Raw genomic sequence first — 20,427 nt, forward strand, 5'->3', positions numbered from 1 at the left:
ATGATATTGACATTGAACAAAACAAGGACATGCACTACTGTATCAGCAATGCAGGTCTTTTTCCAGAAATTTGCACAGGAGAAAATAGGTGATTTGCAGTGTACTGGGTTACTCCTTTGAATTTATTTAATGTTAGGCACTTAACCAAATGGTACTGTACTTAAAAAAGTGCAATAATTGAACAAATATAAGTAAACTAATCAGCCTTTAAAAACCTGATGAATCTTTAATGTCTTTCATGACATTGAAGAATTACAGCAACACAAATTGGTGAGATAAAGTAATAAATTAAAGATTCAGGCACTAAGGTGCTTAAAGAGCCGGGGAAAAGGCATGAGTATTACAAGTATATATATAGGATCTTGCATGAGTGGTCGTTTTGTATTGAATTTAATAAACGAGTCATCTAAATAAAGATAAACACGAGGCTTGCCAAGTTTTTATCTTTATTTAGATGACAAGTTTAATAAATTCAATACAAAATGACCACGAATGTAAGAGTCTATTTATAACATGACCAACAAATTTTCTTTTTTACGCTCTTTTCACTGTTTATTCACATTGTAAAAGAGTTTAACTGAAGAAATTCGCTGGAATAATGACGTCATTTCGTCACAAAAATGACGTCATTTCACAGTTATATAACTAGTGTAATAACACTCGTGTAATAAACAAAATTGAGCATTACGTTATTTCACTCCTGGAGCGTAGGTCATGTTATAATGCAATTTATTATTTAGTTAAAAGATCATGTAAAGAATTGAATTTATGTTATAGCAGCATAATTTGATTCTGTGAAGTTTTGATACTATTCTTCTTTGACAGATTGTCATATTTCTCTTATATAATTTTGTATTTGTAAACATATTCCTGAATGAACTTGTCAGTGTATGATAGATGCTTCCAGTTGTCCCCTTTCAGGATAAGCATGGGACAATGAAATGTATATTGTTAAAACAACAATAACAAAACAACTGTACTGATGTTGGCCTGCAATTTATTTTAAGATAAATATTTTACCATAGAATTAGTTTGAGTAAATATCTTCAGGGTCTATGTGTACAAAACTGGCATTGCATTGGTAAAACATTAACAGACGGTTTTACTTTGGTCAATATTTCTATTCAATATTTCTTATTCACTCAAAATCTTGTCAAAGCAGCAACTACTTATTGATGCTTCTGTATAATTTTATATTATTTTCTAATACAGATATACAGCTTTGACTCATTGTTAATATTGCAAAATGTTCATTTAGTTAAATATGTGCATGGAATAAAATTGAATAGCACGCGCCCAGTTATAAACTTCAAATACTATTAGATAAAGCAAAGCCGATGGGCGGGGCCATTTTGAATATGCGACTATGATCATGTGACTAAAGTCACGTGCGGTAGAAAGTAGTCCGTGAGCCCACGACAGAGGTGAATGTAATGAACCGTAGCATAAGAGAGTGCTAGAAGGAGTGCTGTATTCGAAAAAGAACCCGGTCAATTAATTTTGTCAGTGGACATTCAAAATAAACAACACAACACTGAACTATGACCAATCACAACACTCTCACACAGTATTATCAAGAAGATATTTAAACCAAAAAATCAGTTAAAAAACATCATAAAGTATTTATCGTAAAATCAAGAAAATAATGTACTAAGTTAACTGGTATGAAATTGCTGTTAAAACAATTTTTCTTTCAGAAACTGATAGTCAAGTGTGACAGTGACAGAAGAATATCAATCAATATTTAAAATAAACCCACATTACTGAGGTGAATGAATCAATGAAATACTTGACAGGAACGTAATAAATGTTGGGAATCAATTGAATAATGCAACAGGCACAATTTTAAAAGCAGAAAGCTTAATTATCAGTGGTGCTTAACTTTTACTGATGAAGAGCTTTTGGTTGCAAAGTTATATGGCAATACAGCATTAAAATACTAATGTACACAAACTAGTATATAAGTATATCAATCAATGAAGAAATAACTGTATACGTAACTTGAAATGAACAGTAAATATTACGATTTCAGAGATCTGAGAAGCATATGATAACTTGTTTTCTTTGGTTCGTTTACTTGTTTCCGATACCTACCTGAATGCGAGACAACTCTTGTTTGCCCTTAGTTTCGAAAAGACCGAATATTTGTTGTTAAGAAAAAATCGGTCCATTTAGTCGATAACGAAATTCCCCAATGTCCCATTTTATCGATTTTAAAAATATCAATTTGACGAGACTCTTTTTCTTAAAATGGCTAGAAAATCTCTGTACATATCACACATGTTATTAGGATGAATCCACCATGATTCTTACCTGTTAAACCAGCTGATGTATCTTCATAGAGCCAGGAGACCAGTTTGCCGCTCAATGTGAACTTGTACAGAGCAGAACCAGAGCAGATATATAGGTCACCCTGGTTGTGGGCAATACCTGTACAATCAAACTTAAGCTTCCTGCCTTTGGCAAGCTGGCTCTGGCTTACTGTGATAAACTGGACCTCATCATGCACAGCCACTGCAACCTCAGTGGGTGTGATAAGACACATGTCCAGTGGCTCATACCTCACATCCAAGTGGCCCACCACACGGTACTGCTGGTTCAGAAGCTTGACTTTGTAATTATTGCCGTCTGCAACCAGTACCTGTCCATTTGGGAGAGCACATACTGCTGTGATCGAGGATATGCGTGATTCACTTGGCATTTTTATATTGTGCACAGACTTCCCATTCACAGTGAAAACCTTGTTTGAAAAGTTCTCTTTTATAAATATATCAGATTGTTGTATATTTTCCAGACATTTTTTACTGGCAATAAAAGAGAGTTCTTTACCCAGTACTTTCGGTATGGCTACATGGAGATGGAACAATTCATAGTGAAGTCTAATGCAGCTGTTTCTCACAACCTTGAGAGGAGCTTGTTTCAGGTTTAGCTCTTCTTTCTTATCCTTAATAGTGCTTTTCTCAAAATCTGCTAATAAATATTTGATTTCCTCACGCATTTCACTGATTGGGTATTGCATATGTTTATGTGTTGTATTAACTGTGCTGGTTTCACATTCCCGTAAATATGATACTATATTCACACGCAAACCATCCACAATAAGCCTCTCATGTTCTTTGTATGAAACCTTAAGAGACTTGATTCTGTCCGACTGATACGTCTGACATTGTTTCAGTTGTGAAAGAGTATTTTCCATGCTGACAGACAGGTTCTTGAAGTTGGTTGACTTCCCTCCGGCAGCCTGAGGTAATGGAGTTACTTGTACGCATAGTCTGAAATACAACCACATGGGAGACAGTAAGTGATTGAATAGTAATCAACTGACCAATAACCAACTGTGTAACCCAAAACGATATTAATTAGAATACAAATTAAAAGGGGCATTTTAACAAAAAAAAATATTTAGGCACATACAATAACAATGCATATGTTACATCAATTCACATGTTACTTTTCTAGAGGCAATACTATATTGATTATTAAAATAAAAATATATAAATAAATATGTATCTATCTACTGTGTGTTTGGGAAATAATGCAAACCGCATTGAACAACAAATTGTGCATTTATTCATTATAATGATATTACCACTCTTTAGTAATGTCATTACTAGAATACATGTGAATAACATAAAGTTATGTATATTTAACTCATCATTATTATACTCATTGAAGTGCCACAAGACAAAATGTGTTTTTATTAAGACATATTCAGTGTTTTCAGTGTTTCAAATTGAAACAAGGGCTGTTTGTAAAACATGCATGCCCCCCATATGGGCTGTCCGTTGTAGTGGCAGCCATTGTGTGAATACGATTTTTGTCACTGTGACCTTGACCTTTGACCTAGTGACCTGAAAATCAATAGGGGTCATCTGCGGGTCACGATCAATGTACCTATGAAGTGTCATGATCCTAGGCAAAAGCGTTCTTGAGTTATCACCCAAAAATCATTTTACTATTTCGGGTCACCGTGACCTTGACCTTTGACCTTGTGACCTCAAAATCAATAGGGGTCATCTGCAAGTCATGATCAATCTACCTATGAAGTTTCATGATCCTAGGCGTTTGCGTTCTTGAGTTATCATCCGAAAACCATTTTACTATTTCGGGTCACCGTGACCTTGACCTTTGACCTAGTGACCTCAAAATCTATAGGGGTCATCTGCGAGTCATGATCAATCTACCCATGAAGTTTCATGATCCTAGGCGTATGGGTTCTTGAGTTATCATCCGGAAACCATTGTACTATTTCGGGTCACCGTGACCTTGACCTTTGACCTAGTGACCTCAAAATCATAGGGGTTATCTGCAAAACATGATCAATCTACCCATGAAGTTTCATGATCCTAGGCATATGCCTTCTTGAGTTATCATTCAAAAACCATTTTACTATTTCTGGTCACCGTGACCTTGACCTTTGACCTAGTGACCTCAAAATCAATAGGGGTCATCTACGACAATGATCAATGTGCCTATGAAGTTTCATGATCCTAGGCCTAAGCGTTCTTGAGTTATCGTCTGACAACCACCTGGTGGACGGATCGACCGACCGACAGACCGACATGAGCAAAGCAATATACCCCCTTTTCTTCGAAGGGGGGCATAATAATTCTTATGAAATGGCAATCTAAATATAAAACAAGGGACAAAATTGTCACAAAACCAGGTTTTCATTGTGAAAAAAAAATCTGATAAAGGGAGAAAACTCAAACTGAACTTTTGAAATGACCAACAAAATTAACCCCCTTTGTAAGTTTTTTTTTTTTTTTTAATATATTTTTAGTCGTGGCGACCTTGACATTGGAGATATTGACGTGATTCTTTCATGGGACACACCGTCCCATGATGGTGAACAAATGTGCCAAATGATTTTAAAATCTCACAATGAATGACATAGTTATGGCCAGGACAAGCTCATTTATGGCCGTTTTTGACCTTTGAACTCAAAGTGTGACCTTGACCTTGGAGATATCGACGTAATTATTTCGCGCGACACACCGTCCAATGATGGTGAACAAATGTGCCAAATGATTTTAAAATCTGACGATGAACGACATAGTTATGGCTTGGACAAGCTCATTTATGGCCATTTTTGACCTTTGAACTCAAAGTGTGACCTTGACCTTGGAGATATCGACGTAATTATTTCGCGCGACACACCGTCCAATGGTGAACAAATGTGCCAAATGATTTTAAAATCTGACAATGAACGACATAGTCATGGCCCGGACAAGCTTATTCCGCCAGCCCGCCAGCCCGCCAGCCAGCCAGCCCGCCAGCCAGCCAGCCCGCCCGCATTCGCCAATCTAATAACCAGTTTTTTCCTTCGGAAAACCTGGTTAATAAAATATGTGTTTGCATAAGCAGTTAATATGTGTTTTTTACTATAATATTTTTCTTTCTTTTAGGGTTATAAATTATGAGAACTTAATTCCTCTTTACTAATTGCTTTCTTGCATAAATTGGCATTAGCGTCATTAATAAATAGATGAAGAATGATGTGGTAATTCATTCTTATTGTTAAATACTGTAAAAATTAACAATGGACCAGCACATACACACATACACTCAACCATTTCAACACAAATCACAAGTATATTGACAAATATTGAAACTCCATTATTTTTAATCAAGAGATAAATTCTTGTTACCGTCTAATGTAAAGCAATGGACGAATTTCAAGTGATTTTTCAACAGTATAATTTTATCACTTAGTGCAAAAAGGTATCATATGACATTGAAATGAGAAGGCACATAGCAATTTTTGCACCAGCATGGCGAATTGATCTTGCATTTAAACATGTTATCATTTATGAAACCATTTCTTTGAATATAATTGTTTCAAAATGTTTAGCTCCCATCATAATTGGTTGCATAGTAGCCCACCCTTGACTTTCTTCTGAGTATAAAGAATGTAGGCATCATGTCATATTAAAATTAAACAAAAAATATGAATAAAGAAGGCCATCATGGCCCTTAAAGGGACTGTCAACCACAACGATGAAGAAAAGCAAAGTTGTAAAATACCGCATTTTTTTACAATTATTAGTTTATATTGATTAAAAAATCACGACTGGAATATAACAAAATTTGAAAAAAGTTCTTATTGTCAGTATATAAGGTAATACAATTTCGCAATGTGAAATCAAAAGTACATCGCGAAAATATGTGACATAACGATATACACACTATAAATAACGCAAGTATATTGATCATTTTATATATAAAATGTATACAATTTTCTACGCATGCACAATTTGCATTCCTGTGTTTACCACGTGACGATGATGTTCAATCTACTGGCCTTATTTATATTTTTGCCTGGTAGTTACCTGGTAGACATACCCAGTACAATTTATTACCGAATATACTGAAAATATGAAAACTTAACAATTTTTTTTCAAGTAATGTAATATACCAGTCGTGCTATTTTAATCAATATAAACTTATAATGGTAAAACATACGGTATTTTATAACTTTTTATATCTTCGTTGTCGTGGTTGACAGTCCCTTTAAGGGCTAATCTGAGTTCCTGGACATGAATTGTGGAAGGCTTCAACTGGTGGTCTATTGTTTGACCCCACAAGAGTTTTAAGAATTCACTTTCAGACTTGGCCTAGATATTGTCAAGATACCGATACACATTCTGAGTTGTTTCCAGAATGAGTCATGAAATATGGTCTCTGTAGTTGCACAAAGGATTTTCTTATTGTTCATCTGGTAAACTACTTTCAACACACAAATGACACAAAATTTGAACTCGGCCTTGACATATATTCAGGAAGCAGGATCACATGACTTTAAAGGGTTCACTAATTCATCTCAATGGATGTAAACACACCGGTAAGTGATGCTTTTTTCACTAATTCTTGTCAATGGATGTAAACACACCGGTAAGTGATGCTTTTTTCACTAATTCATGTCAATGGATGTAAACACACCGGTAAGTGATGCTTTTTACCAATAACTTTTAAATCATTTTTTAAGAATTTCAAACAGTGCATACACATCTGTTTTTATACGGTTTATGACAGTGTGAAAAACATTGGAATTACTTTATTTAATAAGCCTTTGTTATAGGCCAAACATATGATGTGTAATGAATTCATATACACGGTTTTGTATGCGCCAGCCGCGCACATGAATCAGATTCATATTTGGCCTTAATACTGTCTAGATAAACATTCTAACAAAGTTTAAAGTTCCATTGATAATATATTAAAATGTGAATCTAAAGTGGTAACAAAGACGGTACAAAACGGACACTATATATATAACACTACAGCCACACACCAAACTACACCGAAAAGGGTGATTACAATTATAGCACTTCCTGGTCTGGTGATTAAAACAGCCCCAACATCTGGTGGTCATTTAAAAAATTGTTTAATGTTTATGCAGAACAGATATTATGACAGCACACTTTATCGATGTTTTGAGCAAGTTTCATTAGAAGCGGGTTACACATGTGACTTCTTGAGTGAAAAAAGATACATGTAATTTTACTGTAGCATTATAAGCAAAACTACCCGCCGCATTGAAGACATGTTTATTAAATCATATCTTATTTTGTGGAGAAATAACGCAAATAAATGTCCAGAAAGTTTCTAGAATATTGAGGAAACATATTATACTTCTACTGTGTGTGCATAATATTTTCTTCAAATATGACCTAGTGATCTAGCTTTGAACTCAACCTTGAAATCATTTGGACATATGTTATTACTTCAAAAGTTTTCAAATCAGCCGAGATATCATTGAAACAAATGCTTTCATGAGCATTATAGAATCAATTTGGCCTCTAGAGTTTTTATAAGATTTGTAATAATCCAGTTTTACATTGTGATTTAAACACAGTATTATGTGAAGTTGGAATAAGACATCGATTTATAATCATGCAGTTTTACATAGTGACTTAAACACAGTATAATGTGAAGTTGGAATCAGACATCAATTCGGGAATAAATTGTGCTTTTTAACAGTGCATAATACGCAGCTTTACAAGTTGTATTTATTGAGTTTTACAAAATATAATTAAAATATAAATGTGCATATATAATAACATCATTCAAATTGATTTTACTACAAAACTGGATTTTAATTGATTTTTTAAAAATCTTAATAAAATGAGATTGTGTCCATGCGACGCATGTACACAGTTTAAAAAATTCAGTTAAAATTATTTTTTTCAAAAAATTAAAAAAATTCACTGTAAATGAAAGTCATAGAAAATTGCTTATTAAGCTTGAAGTATAGATAAAATAGTACAAACATAAATTCAGATCATGAAATGAAAAGTTTTGTTTGAGAAAATCATAAAAATAATGCCCATTCCCAGTTTGATGTCTTATTCCCAATTGACATGACGCCTTATCTATGATTGCTCCGCCCACTTAATCACGTGGCTCAGTTGGTAGCAAACCTAGACAAGCTAACACCAAAGTGGCTTCATTGCCTATATACTGCATGTAGATTAACGCAATATTCCGGATTATTTTAATGGACTTTTTGACACCATATGACACTTGTATAAGGGTTTGTGTCATTTAGTTATTCTGCGAATGCAAAAAATATATATAGAGAGAACATCAGCTAATTATAACGGGTTTTTCGGTACATGAATAACGCTCTCAAACGCTTGCGCGCTGACCGAAATCGAACCTCTTATTACGTGTGATATTGGTATTAGCAATAAATGAACACTCCTTCAACGGCATTTACCCATGTTATTTACGAAACATTTCCACTTGTGTATTTGAAACAAAATAGCGCTTTAAACTGGGATTTCGGTGAAGTTTTACACGCTTTCTGACACCGAGTGTACCAAAATCCCACATATTATTACGTATAAAAGTGATATTAATAATATTAAACATTGCTTATGGGACATTTATCAATCACTTTAATTGAAAGTGCAAGACAGCACAATAAGTTTGGTCATTGTCATATATAAAGTAGCGCTGTATGAAGGGGAATTCAGTAAAGCTACCTGTATCAGACGCTGGCGCAGGTACCGACTTCTCCCAAGATCAGCATTTATTGGTTATATCAGTAATAATAAATCTTATTATGAGGCATTTATTGATTCGATTCTATTAAAATAGAAACATATAATCGTTTTCACTTGTTTCTGACACACACAAAACTCGATTAATAACAGGGATTTCGTTAAGTTACGCAAAGTTGGTACCAATCTTCTATATTATTCTACAAGCACACGTGATATAATTCATACTTAATAATGCGTAGTTATTTCTAACATAACATTTCCAGTTTTTTTTAATAAATAAATGCTCCATAAGGGTGATCTTGGTAATTCTACACATTGAAGCTTCCTGTTGCTCTTGTCAAGACCGCATTTCCGCGATTAAAATGGTATACAATTAATTAATCTAACTTATGGATACCGAATGTCAGAGTTACATAAAACCTATTCACACCGTTTTTGCCTTATTTCTTTTCCGCTTTTTTTTTCAAATAAATCAAACGAAACTCGTTGAAAACAAGATGTGTTTGTGAAACACAATGTCCCACTATATGATGTTTGACCTTGTAGGATGACCTTGACCTTGTGAAGGATGACCTTGACATTTCACCACTCAAAATGTGCAGCTCCATGTGATACACATGCATGCCAAATATCAAGTTGCTATCTTCAATATTGCAAAAGTATTCATAAAATAAGCGATTTGGGCCACATATATTTGACCTCTGACCTTGAAGGATGACTTGACCTTGACCTTTCACCACTCAAAATGTGCAGCTCCATGAGATGCACATGCATGCCAAATATCAAGATGCTATCTTCAATATTGCAAAAGTATTTATAAAATGAGCGATTTTGGCCACATATATTTGACCTCTGACCTTGAAGGATGACCTTGACCTTTCACCACTGAAAATGTGCAGCTTCATGAGATACACATGCATGCCAAATATGGAGTTGCTATCTTCAATATAGCAAAAGTTATTGCAAAATGTTAAAGTTGGCGCAAAAAGACAGACCAACAGACAGACCAACAGACAGACCAACAGACAGACCAACAGACAGACCAACAGATCGGGCAAAAACAATATGTCCCCCACTACTATAGTGGGGGACATAATGAGAACTTTTCGATCTCAAAGGTGGATTAAAAGCGTTCATTGGTTACATCACATGTCTGCACATGTGTAGATACCGTTATTAATATAATATATCACGTGTCAACTTCTAATAACATGTATAATGGCAATAAAGTGCATTACTATCAGAGTAATTAAACACAGCACAAATTAGGCTCCATGCTGGGTTTTATTTCTCTTTAAGTAATGCAGATGAACCTCGCTTCTGTATATTAATGACCTAGTAACTGATAAAACTATTTTTTTTTAACGCGAAATATTATGTGATAATCAGATCGATAACATAAACTATTTAAATCTGCTAGTATATCCGATAAAAATATATTATAATTGTCTTTGACAGTGTTGACGTTTAGTTGTTCGTGGTGACGACCGCATGCATTTATACATATCTTACACTTCTCAAGATCTCTTGTCGGCTTTGGAAACGATATAAATTAAATGTCACCAACTCATCTTTCAGGATATCGATTGTCCGAGTTACATAGTCCCCATCGACACCGTTTAACCATTTTTAATCTACTTTTTTTTAAGTTGATAACAAAAGAAACTCGCTTAAGTAAAAGTGAACCTATACATAGCTTGTCTAGAAAATGGCGGACAGTTCGTTGCTAACTAACGCGCCTGATTAATCGATGGCTGATTGGTAGATCAGTTCTTAGATAAGAACTTGATTGACAGGCGGCGTCATGTCAATTCACATAATACAGTGTTCTTAGTTTTTCACCCTACAGCATCCACTTATCATTTACGATCTAGTCTGAGATATGATTGGGACAAATGTTCTTACCAAATGTCATGAAAAAAATATGCAATAAATGTTATCTACAAGTATGTCAACAAACTTTTTCTTCAATTTTACCTAGTGATCTACAGTCGAAACTGACCTAACGGCCACCTTAATAAACCGGTCACCTGCAGACAACGGTCAGTCTGGAATCCCCCCCAACGAAAAACACTCTATATTACACTTGAATTTAACGGCCAACTGACCATAACGGCCAACGGCCACTATATTCCACTCCACAACGGAACGTGACAAGCTTTATTTACTGAATGAATGAGATGCATGAGTAAACAATTATACCAGCGTTGATAAAGTCATTGTTTAATTTAACAATATGAAATTAAATCAATCTAAAAGATATTATTCTCTATTATTCAATGTACACGCGTAAGTTAATGCTATTATTATGATTTGTTAATGCAATGAGCATTTGTTTTACACTGTATGCAAACAACTGGGTGGGGTAACGACGTAGTAATACTACCAACTGACCAACCTTCTTAAAATTGTGATCCGAATTCAACGGTCACCTGTGGACAACGGTCACTTTGATCATTTCCCTTGACTGACCGCTGAATTCAGGTTTGACTGTAGTTTAAATCCAACATGACCAGTTTTGAACTCTATTGATATCATTTGAACAAAATTTAATGTTATTACCAATTTTCATGAAAATGGACTAAACATGTGAGTAATGTGTTTCGTACAAATGAATGATTTGTTTTTTACCAATGACATGCATTATTATTGTCAGTTTGTATTTATTTGTATAAAATATTTGTATAATTTTATGTCGCTGGATATGGACTTAAATAAACAAGAGGCCCATGAAGGCCTGAATCGCTCTACTGCTAAAACACTATAAAATATTTGTATAATTTTATGTTGCTGGATATGGACTTAAAAAATAAGCAAGAGGCCCATGAGGGCCTGAATCGCTCTACTGCTAAAACACTGTGCAAATTTGGAAAGAATAAGATGGAAACTGTGTACTTAATCGCGCAAACAAGGAGAATTTTCTCAAATTCAAGGGGAGATTATTGTGTACTTATTTCTCCGATACTGCTTATATTCAATAGGGTTCAAGTCCTCATTGATATAAAGATACTGTGCAAATTTTGAAATAATTGGATGAAAACTGTGGACTTAATTACGTAAACAAGCGGGATTTCAAAATTTTCTCATATTCAAGGGGAAGTCATTCTGGACTTATTGCTTTAATATTGCTCTTTTTAAACAATAGCTATTTGTAAAACATGCTGCATATGGGCTGTCAGTTGTAGTGGCAGCATTGTGTGAATACGTTTTTTGTCACTGTGACCTTGACCTTTGACCTAGTGACTTGAAAATCAACAGGGGTCATCTGCCAGTCATGATCAATGTACCTATAAAGGTTCATTATTCTAGGCCTTATTATTCTTGAGTTATCATCTGGAAACCATTTTACTGTTTTGAGTCTATGTGACCTTGACCTTTGACCTGAAAATTAATAGGGGTCATCTGCCAGTCATGATCAATGTAACTATGAAGTTTCATGATCCTAGGCCTAAGCATTCTTGAGTTATCATCCGGAAACCATTTTACTATTTCGAGTCACTGTGACCTTGACCTTCGACCCAGTGACCTGAAAATTGATAGGATTCGAGTCCTCATTAATATGAAGACACTGAACAAGTTTGAAAAGAATCAGATGAAAACTGTGGACTTTATCTGATAAACAAGAAAAAGTAACCATTTTACTATTTTGAGTCACTGTGACCTTGACCTTTGACCTAGTGACCCGAAAATCAATAGGGGTCATCAGCCAGTCATGTTCAATGCACTTACGAAGTTTCATGATCCTAGGCTTAGCATTCTTGAGTAAACATCTAGAAACCATTTTACTATTTCAAGTCACTGTGACCTTGACCTTTGACCCAGTGAACTGAAAATCAATAGGGTTCGAGTCTCATTAATAAAAAGACACTGAACAAATTTGAAAAGAATGGGATGAAATATGTGGGCTTTATCTGATAAACAAGAAAAAGTAACCATTTTACTATTTCGAGTCACTGTGACCTTGACCTTTGACCTAGTGACCTGAAAATGTACAGGTGTCATCAACCAGTCATGATCAATGTACCTATGAAGTTTCATGATCCTAGGCCTAAGCATTATTGAGTTATCATCCGGAAACCATTTTACTATTTCGAGTCACTGTGACCTTGACCTTTGACCCAGTGACCTAAAAATCAATAGGGTTCCAGTCCTCATTAATATAAAGACATTGGACAAGTTTGAAAAGAATTGGATGAAAACTGTGGACTTTATCGGATAAACAATAAAAGTCTAACGCACGCACGCACACACACACACACAGACAGACAGACAGACAGACACCATGCCATCCCATAAGCTCTTCTGCCTTTGGCAGTAGAGCTTAAAAGTATGTTTGCTGTGATAGACAAAGAATATGTTAAAGCGATGACATATTTATATTGTATTGGTCTGTAAAATATGGTTGCTGGGCTGAATGTCTGATACTCTTCTTGAGCTTTCAGGAAGATTGCAATCTGGCTAAGATTTTAATTGGATTATGGTACTAAGTTTCATTAGACAATAAATGTGGTCTTTTAATGTTTACATGCTTTTTTTTATTTTATCTAACAAACTATTTGTTTAAACCATACACAACCCAGTTTAAAATGCTTTGGGTATATCATTCTGACAAAAAGTTTCATAAAAAAACTGGGCAATTTTGTTGTCCTCTAGAGTGTTCACAAGATTGTTCTTTCATGTAACCTAGTTTTTACCTCACATGACCAGACTTGAAACGTGGCTGACATATCATTAGGACAAAATGTTCTGAATGAATTTTATGAAGATTTTCCACTAAATTCCGTCCTTGGGTGTTCAAAATGCAAATGTTGATGATGGACAAAGGACGACAAAATTTCATCAAAATAGTTCACCATGGGAATGTTGTGCTCAGGTGAGCTTTTAATGTGACGTGTAAAGTATTTGCAAGGTATCACCATCGGCATGTAAGAAACATGTCCCTCTGTCCGGCACGTATTTAAAAAGCTGGAACTAGTTTTTAACTTAGTGGCTTTATGAATAGAAAACAAGATGTGTTTGTGAAACACAATGTCCCCCTATATAATGTTTGACCTTGTAGGATGACCTTGACCTTGTGAAGGATGACCTTGACCTTGACCTTTCACCACTCAAAATGTGCAGCTCCATGAGATACACATGCATGCCAAATTTCAAGTTGCTATCTTCAATATTGCAAAAGTATTCATAAAATGAGCGATTTTGGCCACATATATTTGACCTCTGACCTTGAAGGATGACCTTGACCTTGACCTTCCACCACTCAAAATGTGCAGCTTCATGAGATACACATGCATGTCAAATATGAAGTTGCTATCTTCAATATAGCAAAAGTTATTGCAAAATGTTAAAGTTGGCGCAAACAGACAGACCAACAGACCAACAGACCAACAGACAGGGCAAAAACAATATGTCCCCCACTACTATAGTGGGGCACATAAAAACTCTGAAAAAGTTTAATGAAGATCGGAAAAACCAGACATTCCCAAAAGTATTTTAAGGTCACAGGATATTGGGTCAAAGACATATATTTCCCGGTCTGGAAATTACATGAAAACTCAGATTTAAACTACAAATGTCAACAAACCGGCCACAAAATTATAATCAAAGCGCTGAAGTTGTTTGCTGTTGTCCTCCTTGATTAGCTTAGGCTAATCAGTGTGCACAGGCTAATCAGTGTACACAGGCTTATCAGTGTAAACAGGCTAATCAGTGTACATAGGCTAATCAGTGTGCACAGGCTAATCAGTGTGCACAGGCTAATCAGTGTGCACAGGCTTATCAGTGTGCACAGGCTAATCAGTGTACATAGGCTAATCAGTGTGCACAGGCTAATCAGTGTACATAGGCTAATCAGTGTGCACAGGCTAATCAGTGTACACAGGCTAATCAGTGTGCACAGGCTTATCAGTGTGCACAGGCTAATCAGTGTACACAGGCTAATCAGTGTTAACACAGGCTAATCAGTGTTAACACAGGCTAATCAGTGTTAACACAGGCTAATCAGTGTTAACACATGCTAATCAGTGTTAACACAGGCTAATCAGTGTTAGCACAGGCTAATCAGTGTGTACATGCTAATCTTATTTGACATGCATTAAACCCTGTTTTCCCTGAAAGCAGCCAATATGTACAGATTTAAATGATAAACACTACACAGGCCAATGTCGTCTTACAAGCTGGTAAATACACTCACTGATTAGTAGAGCAGACGCTCCTAAGTATTCGTCATCTGCAGTGCAGACAGGCAGCGGTAATCGTTCCTAGCATAGTGAGTTACGGTTCTTAGCATAGCTAAGGCTTCTAAGCATATACTGTTTAGCAAAACAAGGTCTGTAAATTTACTCGACCAATCTAACGCGACCAACTAAAAATCGTTGAAAAGGCACTATTGAGTGTATATTTAATCTACACGAACTGTCAATACAAAGTTTCATCGATATTGGGCAAGACATGTGGCGCCTCTATAATGTTCATATGCAAATTGTTGATGACAGACAATAAATTAACAACCAATATAAACAAAACTGAGAAAAGGTCACGATGAGAAGGTTAAAAATGCAGGCTCAAACAAGCAAACGTCAAGTGTGAACTATCCTCCATAAATAGAGTAAAGGAACATATACATGAGACATTAATCAGGCAGGTTGATTAAAGCCTTAAGGTATTGCTATACTATATACTACATTTGTTGCTAAAATGTTGCCATATGCTTGAACTTTGAAATGTTATTTCAAACAAACACAAATAAACAAATAAAAGCACAAGAAAAAATTGCACACAAGAAATGATTTTGAAAACCTTATATAACTTAATAGAATAATCCAAACAAATTAACATGCATGATGGTAATTGCACAGAGGCAACGGAGCTGGGCGGCAGGGGCGGTGGCCGCCGCCCCAATATTTTTGGCAAAAATGAAATTTGGGCAAAGACCTTTAAAAAAAATCATTTCAATACACATATATTTGAAAATATCTTTACTATGAAGCAAGGTTATCACGCTTTCGCAGTTATAACACGTGTATTGTTGATTGTCATCACCCGCCCTCGGAAATGTACGTGTCAATTATGTTGTTACCGCGGGTAATTAATCGGTCTCTTTTATAATGATAATCCCTTAATTATTAAGTAATTAAACCTGGGAATCTTTAATTGTCCGTATGATCTAAGCCTTTGCTTCTTTCTATTAACAAGAGGGCCATGATGGCCCTGAATCGCTCACCTGACTCATTAAGATCAGATGAAAACTATGACCTGTCTACACAATGTTTTTCTATGATTTGACCTAGTGACCTAGTTCCTGACTCTAGATGACCCAAATACAATCCCAATCCAGATTTCATCAAGATAAACATTCTGACCACAGTTCATAAATATTGGATGAAAACTGTGACCTCTATTGTCAACACAAGGTTTTTCTATTTATTTGACCTAGATTTTTACCTCAGATGACCCAAATACAATCCCACCCAGATTTCATCAAGAATTCTGACCAAATTTCATAAAGGTTGGATGAAAACTGTGATCTCTAATGTCTACACAAGGTTTTTCTATTATTTGACCTAGTGACCTAGTTTTTGACCCCAGATGACCCAAATAAAATCCCAACCCAGATTTCATCAAGATAAACATTCTGACCAAATTTCATAAAGATTGGATGAAAACTGTGACCTCTATTGTCTACAGAAGGTTGTTCTATTATTTGACCTAGTGACCTTGTTTTTGACCCCAGATGACCCAAATACAATCCCAAACCGGATTTCATCAAGATAAACATTTTGACCAAATTTCATCAAGATTGGATGCAAACTGTGACCTCTACTGTCTACACAAACAAATTGTTGACGGACGGACGCACGGACAAGCGCAGGCACGCACAACGGACGCCGGACATCACACAATCACATAAGGCTCACCGTGTCACTTCATGACAGGTGACCTAAAAATATGTGTCGGAGATAAACATGAACAGTTGTGGTTAAAATCCCATAGAAACAAGGGCTGTTTGTAAAACATGCATGCCCCCCTATATGGGCTATAAGTTGAAGTAGCAGCCATTGTGTGAATACGTTTTTTGTCACTGTGAATGGTGGTGGTGGTGGTGGTGGTGTAGTAGTAGTAGTAGTAGTAGTAGTAGTAGTAGTAGTAGTAGTAGTAGTAGTGGTAGTAGTAGTAGTAGTAGTAGTAGTAGTAGTAGTAGTAGTAGTAGTAGTAGTAGTAGAAGTAGTAATAGTAGACGTGGTGGTGGTGGTGGTGGTGGTGGTGGTGGTGGTGGTGGTGGTGGTGGTGGTGGTTGGTGGTAGTAGTAGTACTAGTAGTAGTAGTACTAGTAGTAGTAGTAGAAGTAGTAGTAGTAGTAGTAGTAGTAGTAGTAGTAGTAGTAGTAGTAGTAGTAGTAGTAGTGGTAGTAGTAGTAGTAGAAGTAGTAGTAGTAGTAGTAGAAGTAGTAGTAGTAGTAGTAGTAGTAGTAGTAGTAGTAGTAGTAGTAGTAGTAGTAGTAGTAGTAGTAGCAGTAGCAGTAGCAGAAGCAGTAGCAGCATTACAAGACCATACTTAAGAATGATCAAATGGGAAAAAGGTAACCTAGCACTGGCAGTAAATATGGGGCTCATTTACAGGTCAGATTTGGAATCTCTGCTGTAAAATGAGATTTTGAATGAATTAAAGGAAGGCAAATCTGTAATAAAAAGAACATGCATAAACCGTAGTTGTTTCCCTTGTTTTGAACCATGCTAAATCCTTACAAGTTTGGAAAGAATTGGATGAAAAATTTGGACTTCATTGCATAAACACCATTTTCTCAATTCAAGGGGAGGTAATTCTGTACTTCATGGACCAATAATGCTCATTTTTTGTAGGGTTCGTGTCCTCATTGATATAAAGACACTGTGCAAATTTGGAAAGGATCGGACAAAAAATGTGGAAGATTTTTGAAAGTTTTCACAAAATAGGCAAAAACGAATAAACATGCAAAGTTCAACGAGCTCCTGCGGCCATGTTTTTTGACGAATCAAATTTCTTTGAACAACTTTTTCAGGGGAGCCTTCAAAGGTCATCCCTGTGACATTTTTTGAAAATCTGATGAGCGGTTTCTGACAAGAAGATTTTTTAAGGTTTTTACCATATATGGTCATGGCGGCCATCTTGGTTATGTGATCAATTTTTTTTAACAATTCTTTTGTCCCATGACCTAGGGATGCTCCACATGAAATTTAGTTGAAATTGGCTCAATGGTTTAGTAGAAGAAGATGTTTACAAATTGTTTACAGACAGACGGACGGACGGACGGACGCCGGACGCTGAGTGATCACAATAGCTCACCTCGAGCTATCCCTCAGGTGAGCTAATAAAAAGGAAAGTATGACATGAAACAAATGTGCCGACATCATGATCCAATAGTCCTTAATTATCACAGAATTAAAGATACCTCAAGATACCTGAATTAATTGTAATAACTCGAAGTAATTCTATAATTTTTAAAACTTATTTAATGTTTTTTACCACTTTTTGTGTCATTTCAATATGTGTACTCCAAACCTGCAACCAACAAATTTCTTATTTCTAAAATGGAATTGCGGCACAAAAAAATCCTGAAGAACGTTCTTTCAACCCACATGATCCCTATTGTTGTGTAGCCCGCTACAAAGTACAAACTGCGACATATAGTGATCACTTGCCTGCAATAGACGTGTATAAGGTCAGGTATCAGGCATAGCAACGCACCAAAATGCGCCATTTGATGCTAAAATTTGAAAAAAAATCCGGGTTACGCCGGACCCCCACCAACAGGAGGGGGATACCCTCTCCCATACCCACCCCATCTGCCGCCCTAAATTGTAAATGTGCTTCCGACGCCCCTGTTGCATACAGGTAATACAATGCAATAATGTATACTGATATAAAATAAGTAATAATAAGCTACCTGTGATTAAGTTTAACACATTTAGAGCAGCACAGCTGACTGTGGTCCTCGCAGTACTTTGTTATTTGTTCACTCTTGTGTATGACGCATGTTAAAAGAGAAGTCTCCATCTTCTTAGAAAGTGGCCACTTCATTATTTTATCCTTTCCATAAGGAGATTTTTTGAAAAACAACCAACCATGATGTCTGTGGGAGTTTATACATCTTCTGCAGAAGTATTTAAGACATGTTTTACAGTAAAAATCTGCATCTATTTCTACAGACCGTTCTTTCTTGCAGATTGTACAACAATAATATTTAACCAAATCAAAATTTCTAGAAAATGCAGATGTCGCCATTTTGATAATTCACTATCAACAAACAAGATTATACAATCTAAAATCAATTGAAATATTTATGTCCAAGTATATGTTTACAATAAATATCCCAGAAAACACACACAATTATCATTTAACACAGGCAAGTAATATGAAATTTTGAACTGAATTAAACAGCAACCAAGTTTACTGTCAAATGGCGCTTGTATGATAGGAGCAAACAGTGTTACTATGTATACTGTCACCGTACTATTGGGTACTGAGTGTATTGATTACTTTAAACTGCACAAACAAGCTGTGTAGATAAAAACTTTATCCCAAAGTGTTTAACACACCACATTTTTAATTGCTCTAATAAATGCCATGTTATGAACATAGAATTATAATGACAATAAAGTAGGTTCTTACATAAACCAATTTTAGTATAATATAACTGATCATTTTCCTCAAACAGTATTTAAAACTGACAGTTAATATAATGATGTACATATATGGAAGAGAATATCGGCCAGTACATGCATGCTGTTAGTTGATATTCTTATTTAACTACTGGCATATGCTTTCTGATTCATGGCAGTTGCATTTTTCCTAGTTATCCACACGCTTTTTGAAAATCCCTGCCGTCTGTCTGTCAGTCCGTCCTGGCCACTATCTTCTCCTACACTATAAGCACTAGAACCTTGAAACTTACACATATGGTAGCTATGAGCATATGTGCGACCCTGCACTATTTGGAATTTTGATCTGACCCCTGGGTCAAAAGTTATAGGGGTTGGGGTGGGGCAGGGTCAGAGATTTTCATTCATTTTTGTTAGGTTATTTTACATTAACTTCTTCATTTCTACACCGATTTACTTCAAATTGATACTGAACCTCTCTTATGACAATAGGGTCAATCTCAACAATGCATGGCCCCCATTACCAGCCCTGGAGCGCCCCACCCACATAGACCTGACCCACCCAAAATTGCCTTTTACTATAACTTCTTCATTTCTACACCGATTCACTTCAAATTGATACTGAACCTCTCTTATGAAAATATGGTCAATCTCAACTATGCATGGCCCCATTACCAACCCTGTGGCGCTCCGCCAACATAGACCACACCCACCCTAAATTGCCTTTTACTATAACTTCTTCTTTTCTACACCGATTTTCTTAAAATTGATACTGAACC

At 35.8% G+C, this 20,427-nt stretch overlaps 1 protein-coding gene across 1 annotated transcript; it reads right to left on the bottom strand.

Annotated features, from left to right (window-relative positions):
• Window positions 1-2,254: 2,254 nt before the first annotated feature.
• LOC127866706 (uncharacterized) lies at window positions 2,255-19,340 on the bottom strand. Its single transcript, XM_052407491.1, has 2 exons — window positions 18,934-19,340; window positions 2,255-3,272 (listed from the first exon to the last, which is right to left on the bottom strand). The coding sequence occupies exons 1-2, from the start codon at window positions 19,269-19,271 to the stop codon at window positions 2,255-2,257; spliced, it is 1,356 nt and encodes a 451-aa protein (XP_052263451.1). The 5' UTR covers window positions 19,272-19,340.
• Between the last annotated feature and the right edge of the window lie 1,087 nt (window positions 19,341-20,427).

The sequence above is a fragment of the Dreissena polymorpha genome, chromosome 1 (assembly GCF_020536995.1).
Source record: "Dreissena polymorpha isolate Duluth1 chromosome 1, UMN_Dpol_1.0, whole genome shotgun sequence".
Lineage (NCBI taxonomy): Eukaryota > Metazoa > Mollusca > Bivalvia > Myida > Dreissenidae > Dreissena > Dreissena polymorpha.